Source organism: Phallusia mammillata, chromosome 6 (assembly GCF_965637545.1).
Source record: "Phallusia mammillata chromosome 6, kaPhaMamm4.hap1.1, whole genome shotgun sequence".
In the NCBI taxonomy this organism is placed as follows: domain Eukaryota; kingdom Metazoa; phylum Chordata; class Ascidiacea; order Phlebobranchia; family Ascidiidae; genus Phallusia; species Phallusia mammillata.
The window spans coordinates 20,366,887-20,387,634 of NC_137257.1; the positions used below are offsets into that span (position 1 = coordinate 20,366,887).

Consider the following 20,748-nt stretch of genomic DNA (forward strand, 5'->3'; position numbering starts at 1 on the left):
TTTTCCGTTCTTTTTCCTCAGGATGAAATGTAATGATTTCATCTATTTAATCACGGGTGCCGGCATTTTTTGGAATTGCCTAAAAGTAAGCCAATCTATTTTCAAAGTGCCTGGTACAAAAACATGCACTAATCTTTCCTATGTAAATCTTCGGTTGTTTTACACTTTTCGCAAATTAAACATTTTTATAACGGCCTAGTTGCGTGCGTTGTAAATTAAATAGTTTTGTGAGGACCCAGTTGAGTGTTTTACAGTCTTTATGACATTAAGTCCCGTTGTACCCGATCTAAATTTTGGACACCCGTCGATGATATGTCTGAGAGCGTCTGAGAGCACCTAAACTCTTCGCTAAAGACTTGATTTTAAAGACACTTTGCAGGGTATTGCATTCGGTATAGCGTTGTATTAAAAAATAAAAACCTTGATCGACATTAAATAAAAAAAGTCACATTTACAGTATAAGCAGGCAAGAAGAAGAAACAGTACATAAAAAAATATCAAAAATAAAAATAAAGAAACAGAAGCAGCAGTTAAAGTTTGCACAACTTTGAAGAGGCAGTGTAATGCATAACATTTTCAGGGGTTGTACCAGCCAAAACGCCTAAGATGATAAAAGGTTTTCGTAAGCAGCAGACACAACACAATAAATGCGCAGCAAAGCAATAGCAACAAAAACATCCATAAGAAGTTAAGTACGTCTACTTTTCTTTATTTGTGGACATACTGCACGAGGTTTTCTTAGTTGACAAGAACAAGCAACTGGAATTTGGACGGTTCTTGTTGAATCTCGGGTTTTGATTTGAAATCCAAAGGTGATAGGGACGTTCTTGTATTTTCTCATGCGTCTGCAGGTATAGGGGTTCACGCAGAATTGATCGCAAACCACAGTCCAAATTAAGTCGTTCACGTTGTCACATTTAAAGTAAGCTTGAGTCCATCTTGAAGGGCTTATGTCTTGCCGTTTGGGAGTTAAATTCACTTTACAGTTGTGATCGGATAAAAACCTTCAAAACGAAAACACATATTGACATATATAAGACTCAGAACACGTGTACTGCACTAGTCGCATTCAGTGTTATTTACCCTGATGAAGACGACCTGTATAGGACGTCGAAACGTCGGAATACAATTACATTTGCTAGAAGAGCTCTACAAACTTGATATTATGCCTGGCAGCAATAGCTTATATATGTAAGGCTGTTTGACAAACACAATACTGACTTATACCAAAACAAACTACAGTAAAACTCGGTTTATCCGAATCTTGCCTAATTCGGACAAAGCTCAAGGTTCAAATGATTTGTAATGTGATAAGATTTTAAGTTTTAGCTAACCGACATCGGTTCATCCGGATCTTCGCCTAATCCGAATAAATATTTTGGTCCTAATGGGTCCGATTTAACCGAGGTTTACTGTACAAAAGAATGGCCTACAATGGCCCCACCTCATAAGTGTAGGTTGAACCGAAAGTTGTCATTAGAAAGTAAACTATTATCTGTAAAAAGGTAATTCCAAAATTAAACCCCCTAATTGGCTTATTTTTTAAGATAACACTTCCCAAAGTTACAGGAAATGGGTTTTATTTGACTCGTATCGGAGAAATGTCTTGCGGAACAGCAAAATAAAGCGGAACCAAGAGAAAGTACCTTTTATCTACAGCATGGAGACCTTTGGTTGCTTGTCGGAATAAACTTGCTTGTGATGCATCAGCAAAAAGTGGAGAGGCGAAAAGAAATGAAGCTGTGACTATTGCCTGCGAGTAATGATAAAAACAATTGTACAGCTATATTATGATATTAGTTTTCAATTAGCGTATGAGACGCAAATATTACGTTTATGTTTTTGAATATTGCTGTTAAAAATTAAATGACAATATTTTCTCGACAGGGATACAATTGGAAAACTTTTCGCGACTCTTAACTCCGATATTTTTGTGAGATCACTTTGGACATTTTATTTCCTTGTTGGGTTTCGTTTCATTGCGGTTACTTTTCTATTGTCTGTCTCGGCCTATGACCTTACACGCGCTAAAGCCAGTTGCTTACCCTACCACTTGAATACTAAGTGAACGGTATGATTCTGAATTTAATATTAATTCGTATAGTCTTTACTCTAAACAATATAAAAATATAAAGTGCGTACGGATTTGTTCATACGTCTAATAATTAGGTTCCCCAATAAAACAAACTATTTTAGTTACCACATTTACATGTCGTTAAGATAAACAATTAATACTAACTTAAGGCAGTACATATTCAGACTATCATGATGTCATTGCCCTTTAGTTCTATTGTCACTTGTTGCAAAAACAATATGAGCAAATTATTGTTCGAAGACAATTTCGTAACGACTGTCACTTAAGGATGACAATACTAAAACTTAGTTACAGAAAACAACCTTACCGGTAAATTCATCTCTTTTGTTTTATTGTTGCTCACTGAAATTGAAACCTCTTTTCAATAAACTTGATATCGTTTTGTCTTTGTCTCTTTGCTCTAGTGTTGTCGCAAAAACTATGTTCTGCCATTGTGGCGAGCTGCCTATATATAAGCCCTTTCACCTACCTACGATTTTACCTAAACTTTAAACGGAAAGTCCAAACGGCGTGAGAACACACAGCCGAAACGCAATGTATCTGATATTGATCATTCAGCCCAGTGGTTCCCGCCCAGCGTAAAAAGCCGGGGAATCCCCTGCTTCGCTTGGTTGCGCCACGCTGCTGCCTTTTTCTTTTTTTCCTAACACAAACAAAGAGAGAGAAACCGGGCTGTCATGTGCAAATGATCGACGCCCTTTGCCCAGAAAGCCTATTCAATGCCAGATTTGCAATTACCGAAACAGCAACGTTTAATTTTAGCCTGCAACAGTACCGAAGGAGTAACAAAAGTTTTTTATTCGTAAAGAGCGTTGCGATTTAAAGGTGTTGACCTTCACTTATTGTTTCTGTTGCTTTTGTAATAAATCCAATTTATGACAAGAAAAATATTTTAGTTAGTAATAATTCCAGAGGAATATAAAAAGTTTTTTAGGATTATAAAAAGAATATAAAAAGTTTTTAGTATTGACCTTTTTTTGTATTGTTCCTGTTGCTTTTGTAAAAAATCCAATTTATGGCAGAAAACAAATTTAGGCTTTAAGCAATATTAAGTCATAGCTAAAACTGACATTAAAAAACAATTGACTCTGTCACGAAAACCACCCATTTAAGTGGCCACATCGTTCACATCGACACCCACATTTATAAGTAGGATTAGTGACTTTATGATTCACTACAAAAACATAGGCCCGAAATCGCAAACAAAAAAGCCGACAATAACTTCAGTTATACACCTGACTTATTGTTTACAAATTTAACAAATGCCTTTGTGATGTAAGAATGGGTTATTTTTGTCAGTACAGAATGCAATAGCGTTGCAATTATTCCAGTATTATTAACATTGTTAGTTAAAAATTAACAAGCTTTTATTATTATTTACGATTATTATGGATAAGGTTTAACAGGTTACAGAAAGACTGTTCGTAAAGCTCCTATAAAAGTATAAATTAGTGTAAAACTATTAATAAACTACAAACAACTTGCATAAAAGGAAATGTTTGCTTTGTTATAGATGTTGTAAATCAAGCTATGTGAGAAATGGATGTTGAAATTGTAATACATAAAGCATATACCGTAAGGTACCTTCCGAAAAGGGTACTTCATGACCTTTACAAGCCTGGAACTTTGGTGAGTCAACTGCTAAATGTGGTCATCAAATAAAATAGACCAATATACGTTTTAAACTTTGCAGAGCTGTCTCTTTATAATTCAAAAATCACCGCACCAAGGGTTTAGGAATTTTATGAATTATGTCATATATTATCGTTTCAGACAGCCCTTCGCAATATCGCAAAGCTGCCGAGTCATAACGGGAGCCAATTCATCCGTCGAGTTCTCACAACTGGGCCGCTGATAGACGGGGAGATAACCTGGTGGTTTCCCATTCTCGTAACCTATTGTGTTACATTCCGTAAGTTAGCTCACTGCTTTGCGGTCTCGGCATTACGTTGTTTGGGAAATAATGTTCGTTTTTAATGGATGAGGTTTCCTAATGTGATGTAGTCTAAAGGCATTAATCAATTTTTAATAACGGCCTAAATAGACATAAAAGCGACATGCTTTATTTTTTAAACGTTTTGGCAAATACTCATGTCATCATCAGTGATATGAAGGGCCACATCAGTTACACCCGTTAAAATACACTTGAGTCACGTAAAGAAATGACAAAAAGGTGCGAAACAAGCGCCGCATAGAACGATAGATAAACCTGAAGGTTTCAATGCCACAATGTTTACATTTTTAGGCATAGCAGGTATTAATTTTTAAAGTGGGATGAGACCAGAATCCTTTTTCGCATGCATTACAAATTTAAACAATAGGCCTTAATACCTTCAGATACCTTACTTTCTGATGCGCTCTGAGTTAAAGTTAGTAACACAGCACATATGCAAATGTGTTTGTATGCAAAATATGGCTATTTTATATCTATTGTGCAAAGTTTAATTTTAAGGTTGATGTAACTGCCGTATATTGGGTTTGCTTTCTATGTTTAAATTACATGTTTTTGTGTTATTTAATTGATTATAGGATACTATTCATGCATAATATAATTATTCATCAAAGTTATTTTCCCAGGCAAACGCATATGCCTTTATAAACAGAATCAATTGGCACTTTACAATGGTATATGAACCGCACCGTATCTGCTGCCTTAAACCGCCAATACCACAATTGTAAAATAACATACAAGTTTTATCAACATAATCACTTTGTCTATAGGAAGGAGGTCTATTTTTACCGCTTGTCGTGATGGAAGCATTTGGTAAGCCTAAACGAGTCGCGCCGCAGGGGATTCTACCGTTTAAACGCCATATTGCGCCACGGTAACCTTTCGCGCACGGTTTGCGGTGAACGCGTGCCACTCGTTTGTTTGACACGTGACCGAAAAAATGGGTGTTTCCCCGTCCCGCCCACTCACGGAAAAACTAATGGTGGCGAAATTACGGGAATTTAACGATTTCCGCTGTTTTTTCCGTAGGCGTGCCTGTTGAAATTGGCTGGATTCCTAATAAAATTACGTTGCGTTGCGATTAAGGGAAAATTTGCCATAATAATTCTAAGGGACTTTCAATTTTTGATGGGCGCGATTCTAAGCACTCATTACATATTCGTGGATGTTTTTTCTATTAAGAGAAACTAAAATTGAAATCTTACATTAACTGGTTTCAGTTAAAAAAATGGGCTCTAAAATATAGTATAAGTTTCCTTGGTAGCTTTTTTATAAACCCATATCCCATTTTAAAAACGCATAGACAAAGATTATCCATTGATAATAATGCAATGCTGTTTCAGTTTAACTATTGTATTGATGGTTTGATCCAAAGGTAAGGGGTATTCACCCCGACCTTTAAGGGATACCCCCCAAGTTACATACTACTATGAGGGATACTCCCTCAATTAAATAATACTACAGGTGCGCTTGGTAACGTTTTTTCGTGCAACATAACTTAAAAATACTGCAGGTTAACTCATTATAGGTGCGACGTAACTCGAAAATACTGCAGCTGCGCTGTTTTTATGCGACGAGTCGTAAATACTGTAGGTAACGTTAACCCGGCCCTTACTGCAGTATCTACAGCTTTTCAAGTTACGTGTCGCATTAAAACGAGTTACCTGCAGTGTATATAATTTATTATGGAAGTAGCGAAAATCCCAAGCGCACCAACCAAAAGTACCTAGCGGACTAAGCGCACCAAGCAGACCTGTAGTATTCGAAGGCAAAGCGAAAGTTACGGCCTTAATAAAGTAAACAAGAAGGCCAGCTTGAGTGGGGTTTAAGCTATTTGTCGGTTGATTTTGAAAGCGTATTAGCAAAACACACAAAAAACTTGGCAAAATTGTATTGCAATCCGCACAGCTTGAAAGAAGAGACTGCCAGCAGCCGTGAGAAGAAAGGAGACAGCAAAAAATCCGCAGCGGTGGAATTAAACGAGAGAAGTGCAAATAACACGTATATAACGATGCGGCTAAGCGAAAATATTGAATGTGAAACACTGGGATTATTTTTGTAAAGGAATTTTACACGTTGTGGTGGGATGTATAATGATAAACAGTAGTATAGCAGTTGGAAATACATAAAAGTGTTTCAAGAAATATTTCGCAGCACAAAAGTAATGAAAAAGATCACCTGCAACAAGTACGTAAAATATACAACACTAGCAGTGTTTCCGAAAATAAACCTACACTTGAAAACATTGCTTAATATACAACGGAATGGCCTTGCAGTTTCAGATTTTCAGATTCCGAAGTGCCTCTGCGCTAATACTGGGCGGTAACGACGATCGACGAAGCGTAACGGTGTTCGCTGGAGCGTGGCATGAAAATTACGTATACAGTGTGAAACATAAATGCACTTGACTTGAAAAATGAACAGAAAAAACGGCCAAAAACCGTTCGTAAACAGCATTTAATACACATGTCGATATTTTCTTTGCTGAATTTTGTTGTTGTCAAAAGCAATTGGGCAATTTTGGCTTGGAAAGAAAATGGCCTGTTTTGGGTTTAGATGCTTTTGTTTATTGCCATGGCAATTATAAGCTATTTTATTAAAATGGCTTTGTAAATTAAACACATTAAAAAGGAACTTTTTATTGTCAAGAAAAAAAGAACAGAATTGAAAAGGAAATCTATTGATGATAAAAAAATATTGGCTGAAACATTTTGGTCCAATCTGTATTCTACCGATTTTAAGCCGCATTTTTAAAATTCGACCAAATGCGACTTCATTAAACTGTTTATACAAAAGCAGCTAACCAACAATAGTTTTCACAAAAAAATCCAAAAAGTTGTACGCAAAATGGTTTTCGACCGAATTTTCAGTTTAGGCCTCACTATAAAGCTGAACCGGTGCATCACTATATAAAACCAATATAATTTTTTGGGAAAATATGACTCTAGCTAATTTGAACAATATCGGCAATTATCTTATTGCAGGCGTCTGCATGAGCTCACTTGAGGTCTTTAACGATGCAAATAGCGCCTGTGTAGTTTTCAAAGCAAGACACAAATTACGCAAGTTTGCTTTGTTAAAAGTCCAATTCCCGAGGTAGCACTTACACTGGTCTACAACCTCCTTCACGATTTAAACCAACCCCATCCACTGTGTTTGGGGGCGTTGCCTTATTTTAGCCAATCAGAAAACGCCACGTTCGTTAAAGTTGATCGCTGGCTTCAAAATTGGCATAAAAACCGGTTCCACGTCTGTCATCCCCATCTCCATCTTTAGATCTTCCTTCTAAAGAAGATGCAGAGCTCAGGACGGATGAAGATCGGATCAATGGAGCATCCGGAGGATCTGAAGCGCAGGAGGAGTAGAAATCTTCCGGAAGAGGGAGTTCGTACTCTTGGTAAAGATCGTAGATAATGTCGTTGAGATGTGGAGGCTGAGGAAGATGTGGCATATATTCCCTCATTGCCAACATTTCAAACCAAGACTCCAAACGGAGAAAAGACGGCCTGTGGATTATATGTGGTAAATTGGGGTGGAAAAAATAGTTTTCCAAGCATTTTATGGCAAGGGTCAGTATTGGTAAGCCCGTCAAAAGTCAGCTTCGTAGTAGGGGATCGCTAGATTGACCATATCAGCTAAGATGAACATACATTCATACTGTGATCAGCCCTAAAGCGTTCGTGCAGACCAGCGGTCACGGCACACTGTATCATAGACTGTCACGCCTGTGCGATTAGAACCCACGACAGAATCCTTTCCGGGACTCGCGCTCTACCAACTGAGCAACACAGGCTCAGTGTTGAACCCGTCGAAAGCACATGTCAACTTTGTAGTACGGGAGTCCCAGGTATAATTGTATGTTCATCTTATCTAGTAGTGTGATAGTTTGTACTTTAGTAGTACAATACATCAGGAGAGCCAGCCCAGGATAGGCTTATGTTGTGGGTTCGTTTTTACAGCCGAACAGGAATTCATAACCGGGATCAGCCCTGAAGCGTTTATGTAGACCACCGATCACGGCATACTCGCATATAAATCATAGTACGCTAGGCCCATTGAAGGCGCTGTACCGAATCAGCCGGTCTCCCAAGCATTCACATGTCTATAACGCTTTCAAAGGGCCTAGCGTACTATGATTTACATTTTAGGAACCTTATACCTAACGTATATCGTAGACATATAGTAAAATGTACCAAAAAAACGTTTACTTTACCTTTCTTCTGGCTTCATGCTTGTGCATTGTGCTGCTATGGCGAAGAAAAAAGCTGGACAATCAGCACAAAACTTGTTGTAAAAGCTGTGAACTTCCAAACCGAAATCGAATCTACGAGGTAAAAAGTCCGGGTCGGCTTCTACACGACCGATGATCTCACATAATACGATGCCTGCAAGATATTACCATGAAGAAGTAAGTGTATTATGATAAACAGGTTTGGGTTTATATGTGTTACTGTACTTTGGGTCTGTTGGTTAACCAGGCTGGCTTAAAAATTACAGTGCGCAACTTTAAGGACTTAACTATCATGTGGTGAAAATTGGTGTACGTTTGAATTACATTTTCTTGTTCAAAAGTTTAGTGCCTTGTGATAAATCATGAATTGATTAAATGTGCTATTTCATAAAAGGCCATCGGAAACGAAAAGTCGGCTAAAGATGTACTAAATACATTTTGATATAAGTAGCGCACGAAATGCACTTAAGACAAATGGCCAAACTCAATACAGTTGGCCTACACAAATCAAATTTTGTCAACCCATATCAGAAAGATGGTAGTAAAAAGTGTAAAACCCCTTTTTACAGGCAGCAGAAAAACATTTTATATTGAAACTAAACTCATTTTGTGGAAAACGAATTTAAAGCCGAAATTTGGGATGTGAAAAAACTAAACATATCGAAATGTGAAAGGGTATTAGAAAATTCTTCATATTTTACACTGTTGATTGCTAATACGCTTGTTGCATTGATAGTGATTTAGACCTGAACAGGATTTGTATGCAATACGTGCACAATTAAGTGATACCGCTTTTTCTTTTTGGTTATTTACTCAAAACGGGAAATTTGATATTTTTCGGGGTGTAGTTACATAATGTATCTTTTATTTCCGTGACGTAACCTTTATGTGACATCCTAGTTGGTAATTTTTTTTCTCGAAGACAAAAAATTAAATTCATCTAGTTATTAGGGGTAGCGATAATAAAAAGGTTTAAGAAGCACTGCTCTAAGTCCCAAACGTACCAAAGGAAAACACGTCAACTCTTTCATCATAGACTTTTCCAATCATCATTTCTGGTGCCATCCAGTAAGGACTGCCGACCATGGTGTAACGTTTCCTCCTTCCTAATGAGGCGGTTGAACGGGGAAGAACTCTGGCAAGACCGAAGTCAGCCACCACAACCGTTCCGTTCTGTTGCAGAAAATTTTTATTCAGTCCAGTGGTTCACAAAAAAAATTTCAGTGTTTCACAAAAAGATTTTTGTCCAATGCTGTGTTTATTAACCTGGGGCAATTACACCAAAAGGGGTATTTGACATGTTTGAGAGGATAAAAGTCAGTTTTTAGTTTCGAGGTGTCATATTTTGTAACGTTCCAGTCGGTTATTAAAGGTATTAAAAACAGGGTAAATGAAAATCATTAGGTTGTGGACAGGGGTAACAATAAACGATAGTTACGAAGCACTGCTTTAAGGCTTTGCACATAATCAAAATTAAAGATTTACTTTGAACAATAACAGCGTTTATTTATTGAATGCGGTCCAAACATTTGATGTTTAACTATAAAACACAGTTGCAGAATACAAATAACACCACATATTACTGGAATGGGAACGCATACTTGGTAACTAACAAAGCGAACAGTTCATTAAACCGTAAATGACAATTTAAACTCTTAGTAAAAACAATGTGTTTCCCCATACGGACAGGAGACCCACAAATAGTTTGTGCGTTGTCGGGTATAGTACAGTACCTCGGTTAATTGTCGGGTATAGTACATACCTCGGTTAATTGTCGGGTATAGTACAGTACCTCGGTTAATTGTCGGGTATAGTACATACCTCGGTTAATCCAGAGCCGTTTGGACCCAAAAAATGTCCGGATTATGCAAAGAACCGGATTAACAGATATCGATTAGTTCAAGCCTTGCCACATTACAAATCATTTGTACCTCGAGTTTCGTCCGAATATCCTTGCTAACCGAGGTTTATTGTATATCTTACAATCAGTTGTATGTTAAATACCTCCTTTACGAAGCAGTTGTTCGAGTTTAGGTCGCGGTGAATAATGTTCATGGAATGGAGGTAGGCCATGCCCGACGAGATGTCACGCCCTATACAAGTCCTCTGTTGCCATGGTAACTGCTCCATCTCGTTGTTAAGCAGTTCTACGAAATCAAACAACACCATTTAGTTCAAATGAAGTTAGTTGGAAAAGTTTAAACTAGGGGGCTTTACAAAACGAAAACAATTCTTGGTGTCAAGTGTAAAAATAGTGTACTTGTTAGTACGCTTGTAGATATTCAATAAAACAGTCGTTGTTTGCAATTTTTTCTAGCATTTCCTAGTGCTTAAGTTGAGTTAAATCAAACTACTTAGTGTCTAAAGCGTTCGCAATACACAATTTTTGGCTTTTTGACAAAACATGTCTTTAAACTAGAAAGCGTTTTCAGCAAAATTGGTCTGTTATGTTTTTGCGCCGTTTCCCTGTTTGTAAATTTTGTTGCACGAGTTCTTACCTTTTAAGGTCCCACATTCTATGAACTCGGTAATAATGTTGAGTCTCCTGTCTTTGTACAGAACACCAATAAACTGGAGGACATTTGGATGAAACAGATTTCTCATGACTTTCACCTACAAAAGCAACCACAAATTTATAACGCTGCAAATCAAAATTTGTTCAAACACCAGTTAGTTTCGAATTACAGTACGCCAGACCTTTTGAAGGCGTTATACCGAATCAAGTCGGCCTCCCAAACATTCCTATGTGATATAGCATAGGCCAATAAAATCTACCCTGCCGTGTGACTCGAACCCATAACAGGAGCGTTTCCAGGGGCTGTCTATACATATGGCCGAACCAAGCCCAAATTTTTAATTTATCAAGATCAACTATGGCAAAGTGTAAAGTAAGGCCTAAATCTAGCCCGTTACATTTAAACTTAGTCCAATCCCAACCCGAAAGCACACCAAATCTGATTTGTAATGTTTAACGTTTACTAAGATGTTTACTGAGATTGATACATTCATACTGGGATCAGCCCTAAAGCGTTCATGCAGACCAGCAATCACGACATACTCAAATATAAATTATAGTACATCAGGCTCATTAAATACATTATATCGAACCAAGCCAGCCTCGCAAGCATTCCCATACGACAAGGCATAGGCTGGAATAGTTTGAAATCCCCGGTATCTTAACTTCTATGAAGAAAAAGCCCCGATATGTTATTCATACGAAGGGAAATGAAAAATACAGCTACACACAAAGATTCGGAAAACACCAATAAAATCTGACATATTAATTTGTTGTGTGTAAATGCTCACCTCTTTGAGAAAGGACTTTTCAACTGCTTCATCCAGCGAATTGAGTTCCTTTAAAACCATAACTTCTCCTGTATCACGGTGGGTAACTTTGATCGCTTTGCCGAAAAAACCTTGGCCCAACACTTCTCCATGAATGAGATCGCAAGGACGGAACACCCTGGAAGTGAAAGTATGACGTCATAATTTGGATTGTGACGTTTGTAGGGAGAAAGTCGTTACACCATACGAAGCGTTAAACCACAATGTGGTTCTATTAGCTGAGAACTGAACCATGTACAATGTTAAGGCGCGTGGTGAAACTTGAAACAAGGTGTTTTTTACTGTTTAGTCAATTTAAGTTTTGGTCACGATACAAGGCAATACTGAATAGGTTAAGTTATACATAAATTCATAACTGGGATCAGGCCAGAAGCGTACATGCAGGCCAGCCATCACGTCACAGTGGTCACACTCTAAAATCGTAGTATATCAGGCCTATTAAAGGCATCATACCAAATCACCAAGCATTCCCACATGGGTTATTTTTCGTTGATTATCATAGCACTTTAACAACGTCAACGTTTTACCCAAATTTGACGAAATGGATTAATTTAGGCGAAATAATTTGTTTTTTCGTTCTTAAGTCAAGTCACTTCAAGATTACCTTAAGTTAAGTCACTTCAGAGTGAAATAGTTATAACATCGAAATGTTTGTTATGCAAGTCTTAAATGCACCCAGTCTCATCTAAATTCCTATCGACCTGTTGTGTTTAACTGTCTAACAAACACAAAACGCCTATTGCTTGTCCAGAGGTTGATCAAGTGGTATTTGTACTTCCGATGGTTTATGGTTCAAATTCCGCAAAAGCAACGTTCAAAATACCTTACCTTTGTGTGCGACCGATCTGGCCTCCATGTATTCTCATAGACTCTGACCGACTCAAGTCAGTCCCAATACAAGGTCGTGGATATTGGTTGAAGGTCATAGGTGGCGGAGTGGTGGTTTGGTTGTATACTGATAATGCAGGCTTCGTTCTGCAGCAAAGAAGTCAATATTAGTTTTTTGTTCGTTTGTTGTTTTGTACGTAAATTATAGTATGCTATGCCTATGGTGTTACATCGACTCTAACCAGTATACCAAATACCCTCATATGGCAAGGTATAGGCTATCAAAAATCTGGCTTGTTCTATACCTTAGAATTTTGTCCAATTTTCGAACATCGGAAAAAGCATCGAACAGAAAAGGTGAGGCACGGCTTTTAAGCCTGTTTCTCCCAACAAACTGGAGTGCCGTTGGACAGCTATAGCAGCCAATACGGCCTCGTTACCAGCTGCACTTATGAGACTATATAGATCGAAACAGTGTGCACTGTCTGCAGGTAATTTTTTTATTTTGGGACTAACGATTTATGGCACAAAAAATTGAATATTTTGTGTACTCTTTCGTGAACACAGTCATTTTTTATTTCTGCACGTTACTTTCAATGGGATTTTTGGGCCATTGCACTTCTTTTATCGTTTAATATAAGCATTGCAAATATTAAGGCAGAAGCTAATATAGCAAACACTCTGAGCAAGTTTTGTTCGTTAGGCACGATAAACGTCAACCAAAAACAAAGAAATGTTGTGTGATTTCAAAGTCGTTGGGTCTTAGGTTCTAAACCCCCCAAAAAACATCATTAAAATACAATTTAATGTTAGGCATAATCTCATTGCATATATATTGTGAAAATTCCTAAGCTGCCTATCTTGCTTTACCTTTCAGGCAAAGAATAGATTTAATAAAAAGTGTTGGTTAATAAAAGTCTAACGTTCTAATGCTTATAAGCCATCAACACGGAAGGCGTCAATCATGTGATGACAAATTAAACGTGCCAACCATAACAACTTCTTCCTTGTATTACCATCCTGCAGCGCTTTAATGTAAATAAGTCGATGCTGCAATCCACTAAAAACCGTTCATGCGGCAAATACTTGCACAAATTTATTGCTGTGCTTAAAGATACGTTGTTAGCTTTAGAAATGTAAAAATAAGACAAATATTTAATTACAACTTTTAAAGTATTTCATTTGAGAACTTTAACAGAGATAAAATTATTATCTTTTGAACATGTTTTGGAAACGTTTTTAGAATAAAACCTCGGTTACACCGAATAATTCGGACAAAACTTGAGGTACACATTCTTTGTAATGTGGAAAGGCTTGAACTTATCGACATCGGATAATCCGGATCTTCCCCTAATCTGCAGTGCTGGATTAAGGGTCTGCTGGCCTGTAGGCACAATTTATAAGTGGCCCGAAAATCAGGATTGCCGACTAAAAAATTAGAATTATAAGTGTTGCCAAATCATTCTACTGATTTTAAAGTGGCCTGGATTTTTGACTGGCCTGTAGGCACGTGCCTACTTTGCCTAATGGTTAATCCGGCACTGCTAATCTGGACAATTTTTGTGGTTCAAACCGGTCCGGATTAACCGAGGTTTGCTGTGTATTAAAATGCAAATTACCCAAAATACAAAATGGCACTAAAAAGGGGTGAAAAACAACCTAGTATGATAAATCTGCTGTTACAAAGCCTTACTCACCTCGGCGAAGTTTTTCGCATAATGACACTTCCATCAGTTCGCAGAGAATTGCTTCTTCTTGGGCTGTGAGAGTTGGACGAAGTCTATAAAACACAAAAATAATGCAATTTGTATAACAGCAAATGTTTTCTTTCCAAAGTAACCTACACCATTTTATATGCTATGGGTGGGCTTCTGAAAAGAGCTCCCTGGGCGGCAATTGCTTGAACTTTCTTTCTACTTTAACATGAGTTAGCAGTTCTGGAGGTCGAAATGTCCTTATACTAACGATCGAGAACGCTCTACCAATTATTCTGCAGAAACACACCCCTTTAAGAAATTCACTACTTTCTTGAAACTCTGGTTTACCTGTAGTATTTTAGGTGCATAGTAATGTACATGTACAATTTAATACATAAAAACAGGGATGGTTTAACTTGATGAAAGTATCAAATCAAATGTTTTTCTAGTTGTTTGATAAAGGTCTTGCCTTTGGGGTGTTGTCATTAAAAAGATTCACCGATAAATTCAAATCTTTCTGACACCCCAGGACTTGGATCTATTGCTTTGCTTCAACAAAACGTAACCTTTGTAGCGAAATCCACCCTACAGTTGCAGGATATTGATTGACTCTGTTAGCCTTGGGTTTGGGGTCCAGCCAATAGCAGGTAACATCACAATACAATTTTATAATTTTTTTTACAATTTTACCCACCGTTAAAGTATCCGTTTTTATTCCGTTCCGTTTTTCCCGATCCTTCTTTAACATTTGAACTCTCGTGGGTTTTCGTTTAATTCCTCCCCTCATCTCCCGTGGAGATAAAGGTGGCAACGACTTTGACCTCGCCGACCTCGAGCTTTCCTCTTCTCTACTCGTGACGTCACCAGTAATGACGTCACTACTCGGTTCTGCGTCTTCAATTACGATGACGGACAAGCGGTCAGAAGCTTCAGTGTTTAAGTTCTCTTGTTGGTTGTTTTCGTTCGAAGTAAAATCTTCGGCCGTCCTGCAGGGTGATGTTGCCGGAGACGATATCGTGCTCTCATCGGATTTGGGATCTTCGACACCTGAGTCTGCTGCACTGACGTCATCGTCGACGTCACTGCTGAAATCGAAGAGTTGTTCGTCACTGGAAGCATCACGCGAATCTAGATCCTGTGCAGCAAACAAGCAAGGTTGCAAGCTACTGTATAAATCTATATCTAGTATTGCTAAGCAAAGAAATAAATCCCATTATCCTCATGTAGTGCAGTGGTTCCCAACCTGGGGTTCACGGACCCCAAGTTACCTCTGAGATGGTTACAGGGGGGTCATGAATGCAAAAATATAAAATACTTTCAACCTTTTGAGTGGGGTTAAATGTACATGGGGGGCACAGACTTGCTAAACTTATTACAGGGTTCAAACCTACAAAAAAGCTTTGTACCATTACTTTAGTGATAAACGCGTTTACCTGATTTTGGAACTGTTCCTCTCGTGGTGGGACTGTTAGCTCTTTTCGAGTCTCGTCACTAGGTGGCTGGGAGCAACACAACGTCTTGGTTTCAGTAAAAAGCAAAGTATTGCAGGAAAATGAGAAATCCTCTGTATCAGGGGCTGCTTTCGTGTCGACATTGGGTAACGCTGCTTTTGGCTGGGAATTGACCACTTGTGGGTTGTGAAGCGGTGCTTGGAGTTTCTGGATTTCGGCTTCAGTACGATGCCTACAGCGCCCCCCAGCGACGGCAGCCTCCACATCGAGCGTGACGTCACGCTGCACGGTCATAAGGAGGGGTTTTCCCGGATCAGCGAGACGGTCAATCTGCGAAAAAGCGCAAATTTATAATTGATATTTTAGGTCGTAAGGCTGTGGGTTTAAAAGTGACTGCATTAATTATTATGGAAGATATTATGCACAACTTTAAATGCCTATCTACAAAGTGCACAAATTTGAAATGTTTTACTCAGTAAAGTTTACTGATAAAAAGGACACAAATTCAAATTGGACCAGTGGTCCCAAAGATAACAAACAAGTTAGCGTGGTCCTAATGACTGATTTTACCATATTACTATGCGCCCTAGGGTAAAAAAGTTGGTCAGTAGTTAAGAAACCATTTTTGCCTCTTTACAAACAATTGATGTACAAGGGGCAACACTATGAATTGACAAATGTCAGTCTGGTCAACTAGAGATGCTACACAACTATTGATGGTGATTGATTCATTATATTCTCATGACGGAAACCGCAACTTGATTACGCATAACAATGGTAACAATGGTTACTCACCAGATCTAACGCATTGTGATCCACAGCCAGACCATTAACTTGAAGTAGTTTGTCTTCAAGCTGAACGGAGTTTGGATTCTCATTTAGTAACCTAAAAAAATAATAACTTTGTGTTAAACAATCAAGTACTTAACATGAACAGCCCAGAAACATTTTCACAAAACAGTTTTCATTTAAGTTTCCTAATTATTAAACATTACTACTGAAATTGGGCCTTGGTAAAGGGTACTGAAACTATCTTACACAAACCGGATTTAGTTGATCCGGCTGATTTGGGCAAAATTTAGGTACAAATGATTGAAATGTGGTAAGACTTTAACTATATGACATCGGTTAAACCGGTTCTTCACCGAATCTGTACATTTTTTTAGTTCAAACAGGTCATGATTACCCAAAGTTTACTGTAGTAAGTTATGTGTGAACATTTATTAAACTTACCTGCAAACAATTTGACCAACAGGTTGGTTTCCATTAATTTCAGGTTGCAGTATAACAGGTGGGTCCCTAACACCAATTCCATAGTCACCTGTATAAATGTTAATATTACACATGTCATACAGAATGCAATAGCAAATTGACACAGGCCAATTGTGTGGGTGTATTGTATGTATAGAAGCTATCCACAAACTTGTAAGAGTTAGATAATCTGTGTGGCAAGTCCTATGAGTCATGTTGTTGTATGTTACTTGCGATAGATAAGGCTGATTCATAATGGTTCAATAAACTTATACAATGTCTTCACATGCCTAAAAAACTAAATTTGAAGTCCAGCAACAATGGCACATATTGGAAAAAAATGTGTTATATAATTTTTTTGGGGTGACACAATGTAAGAAATGATAAAGCAACAAACCTTTTTTCAGCATTGGTTTATTTTCTGGATAAGGCAAAAAGTGAACTACCATTATGACTGTGCACATTTTAACTTTATCATCATTATGTTGAGATTGGACACTTTTGTCAGCAAGACCCTGAAAAAGAAATGCAAGTATGTTATTCTGAGAAATAAGAAAATGTCATTCTTGGTCTAACAATGTAAACAAGTATATTCACATAATGACAAGGAATATATATCAATGCAGAAAACAGTTTACAAGCAGAAAAATCAAAGGGTTTTGGTGCATTTATTGGAATTTTGTGGTCACCTGGTAACAGTCCTTGCAAAAAAGTACTGATTTGTCATTTTCTCCGGGGAACAGGACAAGGGCATAGAGGTCCCCATCAGAAATACATTTCAAACAGCATCTACATTCGAAACATTCTGGATGAAATCGGTGAAGCCCAGCAATCTGAAAACAAATTAGTGTAATTGTTTAAATACTGTGAAAAACATTTCAATACTTCAAAAGGAAAGTCTACCAAAAATAAATAAATTTATGGGATATATATATGTATATATATATGGCAAAGTTTTAGGACAAAATCATAGACATGAAAACATTATTTGTTTTGAATTTATTAAACTGCCTTATAAAATTAAACTTGTCTTTTTTGGGGATTTAATTTTTAACATAACGCTTTTACATTTTACCAAATACAAATTTCTTGTAAATTCTACAAGCGTACTAGTCAAAATGGAAGTTCTTTATTACCAATTGACTTTAATTGGCAACCGACAGTGTCAACTACCCACAACAAGATAACATAGGAAATTGTACAGACAAAAATAGCATGCTTCCACATTTCTAAACGGTGAACTACAGTTTCAGCAACAGTTTAATTGCATGCAAGTGTTTTCACAAATCCTGTGTAGGCTAAACTATATCACATCAAACCATACCACCCCCACATAGCAACTTCCTACTATTGATGCACCAAAGGGCCTTGCATTATTTATGATAGCGATAAAATTAATGACTGGAAGACTTCTAGCACTGAGCGCATGCTGCTCTAAAACCGACTTTGCTTTGTTGTCCAGAAAAATATTTTTAACTTTCTTGAGTAAAGACAATGGTTGATTATAAATAGAATGGATAAGGCTTCCACTAAAATAGGTATGCCATGATCGCTTGTCTACATGAATGCTTCAGGGCTGATCAAAGTCATGAATTTATGTTCATGTTTACCCAACTAAATTAGGGAAAAATATCTGACTTTTGATTACATATTTAGTTTGTAAGATTTAAACTCAATAATATGGATGAGATGTGCAATGAATTTGCCAGTTCAGCCTATCCTTTAAAGATGTGTATTTTAAAATATATATTAGACATAAAACCTTTCTACTTTTTTCAAAGACATAGGACTTGCAAAAAACCCGTTTATTACATTTATCTTTAGACAAAAAGCTACCCCTTTTTATCTGATAAAAACATGTATATAAAGTTCCTTCTTATGGGTATATTTGACTGTTTTTCAAGTTAATTTTAAAAAGTATTTCTAAAAAATTGATATCTGTGCCAAATGTTTTTGTGTGTGATGTAGTCAAACATGCAGCATTTCATTTTGTGACTTAAAAAAGCAGTGACACCAGTTAAAAAGGTTGACAACAAGTGTATTACCATGATAGGCCCAGTAATAATTCCTTGACAAGCTGTACATCGCTGGCCAAACTTGTTCCAAAAATCGTCTTCACAATAAAGGGCACCTTCTTGCTCGTAAAGGTAATTACTCAGGTAACACCCACAAATGATGCACCTACACAAAAATAAAAAGTGCCTTAGGTAATAATTAGAAAGTACATCATTTCGCAGGTTGAATCATATAAACTATGCATTGATAACAACAGTTATGCTTAAATGTTTGAAATAATGCATTCCTCATGCAAAAAAATGACTTGTTTTTCAAAAAATAAATAAATATTGGGATATTTGTGGTTTCTTTTAGTATTCTTTCTTTAGTTTTTACTCCTAACATATATGAAACTTGACGACAAAACGTCCTAATGACACATACATGTGTAAACAAACATATTTACCTTCTTTCATCAACGGACTTTTTGTGTAGCTTTTTTTCCCGCATTTGCCAGAAATTCTGCACCTGGTTAAATTTTACGTTGCTTTGCACACTGCGGTCTACAAGTTTTCGAACTGGCGAGGTATTAACTGAAGCGGGTGCTGAAGAACTAGCAACAGTGGCAACGTCTTGCGCAGGTCGTAGCGTCTTCTTTGTCACTTTGTTATAATTAGCCTGCTTTCCATATGACGAATTTGCATTCCCTTTGTCGATGAAGCGACTGACTAACGAATTTACAGTTGGCGCACGGGCCATTGTCTCTGCTTCTTCTTTGCTTTTGGCCTCTCGCTTTCGTTTGTTGTAGCTGACTTTTCTGCGTCGCCGTGCGCCCAGCTGAGGCAAAACAGAGGCATCTACTTCTTCAACACAGGGCACGGCAGCAGCGTCTACTATAACGGTCGATGAGTTAACAACAGTTTTTCTAACCATGCTGACATCATGACTGGTCGATGACGTAGCTGTCTCTCGGACAGCGGACGGTGTATGACTCGTGCTAGACTGGTTCTTGTGCACTGGGGAGCAACTAGGGCTCGTCCCAGCGCGCGGACGATGAGATGACAGCCGTTTCGTAGATTTCGTGGGGTTCGTTGCACTTCGGTGAATGATTTGTGTTTGATTTTGAGGGTCTTTGTGGTGGGCGCTTGAGGTACCACCGCCTGACAAGCGCGTCTCCCAGAACTTTTTGATATCCGAAAATCGCATTGTATTTTATTTGTAAACCAAGTTTTTAGTTTAACATTTTTGCAGTGAAGTCAAAAATACGAGAATTTTAATTTTATTGATCAAGTTCTGAAAAAGAAAGAAAATTAACGCAACGAAATCAGATCAATCGGACTTAAACAAAGGACTTAAAACAACAGTCTTTAAACTTTTGTACAGCGCTAAATAAAGGTTAAAGTCGTTTGTTATTAAAAAAAATTGCCAGCAAGCTGATAAAATTGTGGGGGCTTTAATCGTATATCGTCCAAAAAAGCCAAAAGTCTGTTTAATCGTATATCGTCCAAAAAAAGCCAAACGTTTTATAAAACCGGTTTCTCTAAATTCATGTATTTTGCGTGTATGTGTCAAGCACCTCAAGACGTTAACTCCCCAACAAAACATGTCAACAAAACTTTTAGATCGTGTGACCTTGCAATTTGCGTACAGTATACATTAAAGTATTTGACATCTGTTTCTATATGCCCCCAGCTTTTGGGCGTTCCATGGCTGGTCTTAAATTATTCATGCACGAACACAGATTAAAGTCGCAAACTATTCCATTAGGAGCAGTCAAACTGTAGCAAGGTCTAAATGGCCCACCACTACGGGGGAAGCCTACCTGAATGAAAATTTTCCAAGTCTAGACAACTGACAGTAATTATATTGACATAATAACAGGTTTACCCCTATAGTTCTTCATC

The 20,748-nt window shown here is 37.6% G+C and overlaps 1 protein-coding gene across 1 annotated transcript; it reads right to left on the minus strand.

Annotated features, from left to right (window-relative positions):
* Positions 1-5,921: 5,921 nt before the first annotated feature.
* On the minus strand, positions 5,922-20,154 carry LOC145232894 (LIM domain kinase 2-like). The gene is made up of 16 exons (XM_080097572.1): positions 19,311-20,154; positions 18,895-19,030; positions 17,539-17,682; positions 17,247-17,364; positions 16,832-16,919; positions 16,394-16,484; positions 15,581-15,928; positions 14,842-15,282; positions 14,148-14,230; positions 12,451-12,597; positions 11,584-11,740; positions 10,776-10,890; positions 10,282-10,424; positions 9,282-9,450; positions 8,260-8,431; positions 5,922-7,552 (listed from the first exon to the last, which is right to left on the minus strand). Exons 1-16 carry the CDS (start codon positions 20,048-20,050, stop codon positions 7,249-7,251), a joined length of 3,396 nt encoding a protein of 1,131 aa, XP_079953698.1. The 5' UTR covers positions 20,051-20,154; the 3' UTR covers positions 5,922-7,248.
* Between the last annotated feature and the right edge of the window lie 594 nt (positions 20,155-20,748).

Excerpts from the sequence above, each read along its gene's own strand:
- LOC145232894 (XM_080097572.1), bottom strand. The coding sequence starts at position 20,050 with ATGCGATTTTCGGATATCAAAAAGTTCTGGGAGACGCGCTTGTCAGGC. Across the intron at positions 15,283-15,580 it reads AGGAACAGTTCCAAAATCAG|GATCTAGATTCGCGTGATGC; the intron begins GTAAACGCGTTT and ends TTTGCTGCACAG. Across the intron at positions 9,451-10,281 it reads ACAACTGCTTCGTAAAGGAG|AACGGAACGGTTGTGGTGGC; the intron begins GTATTTAACATA and ends TTTCTGCAACAG.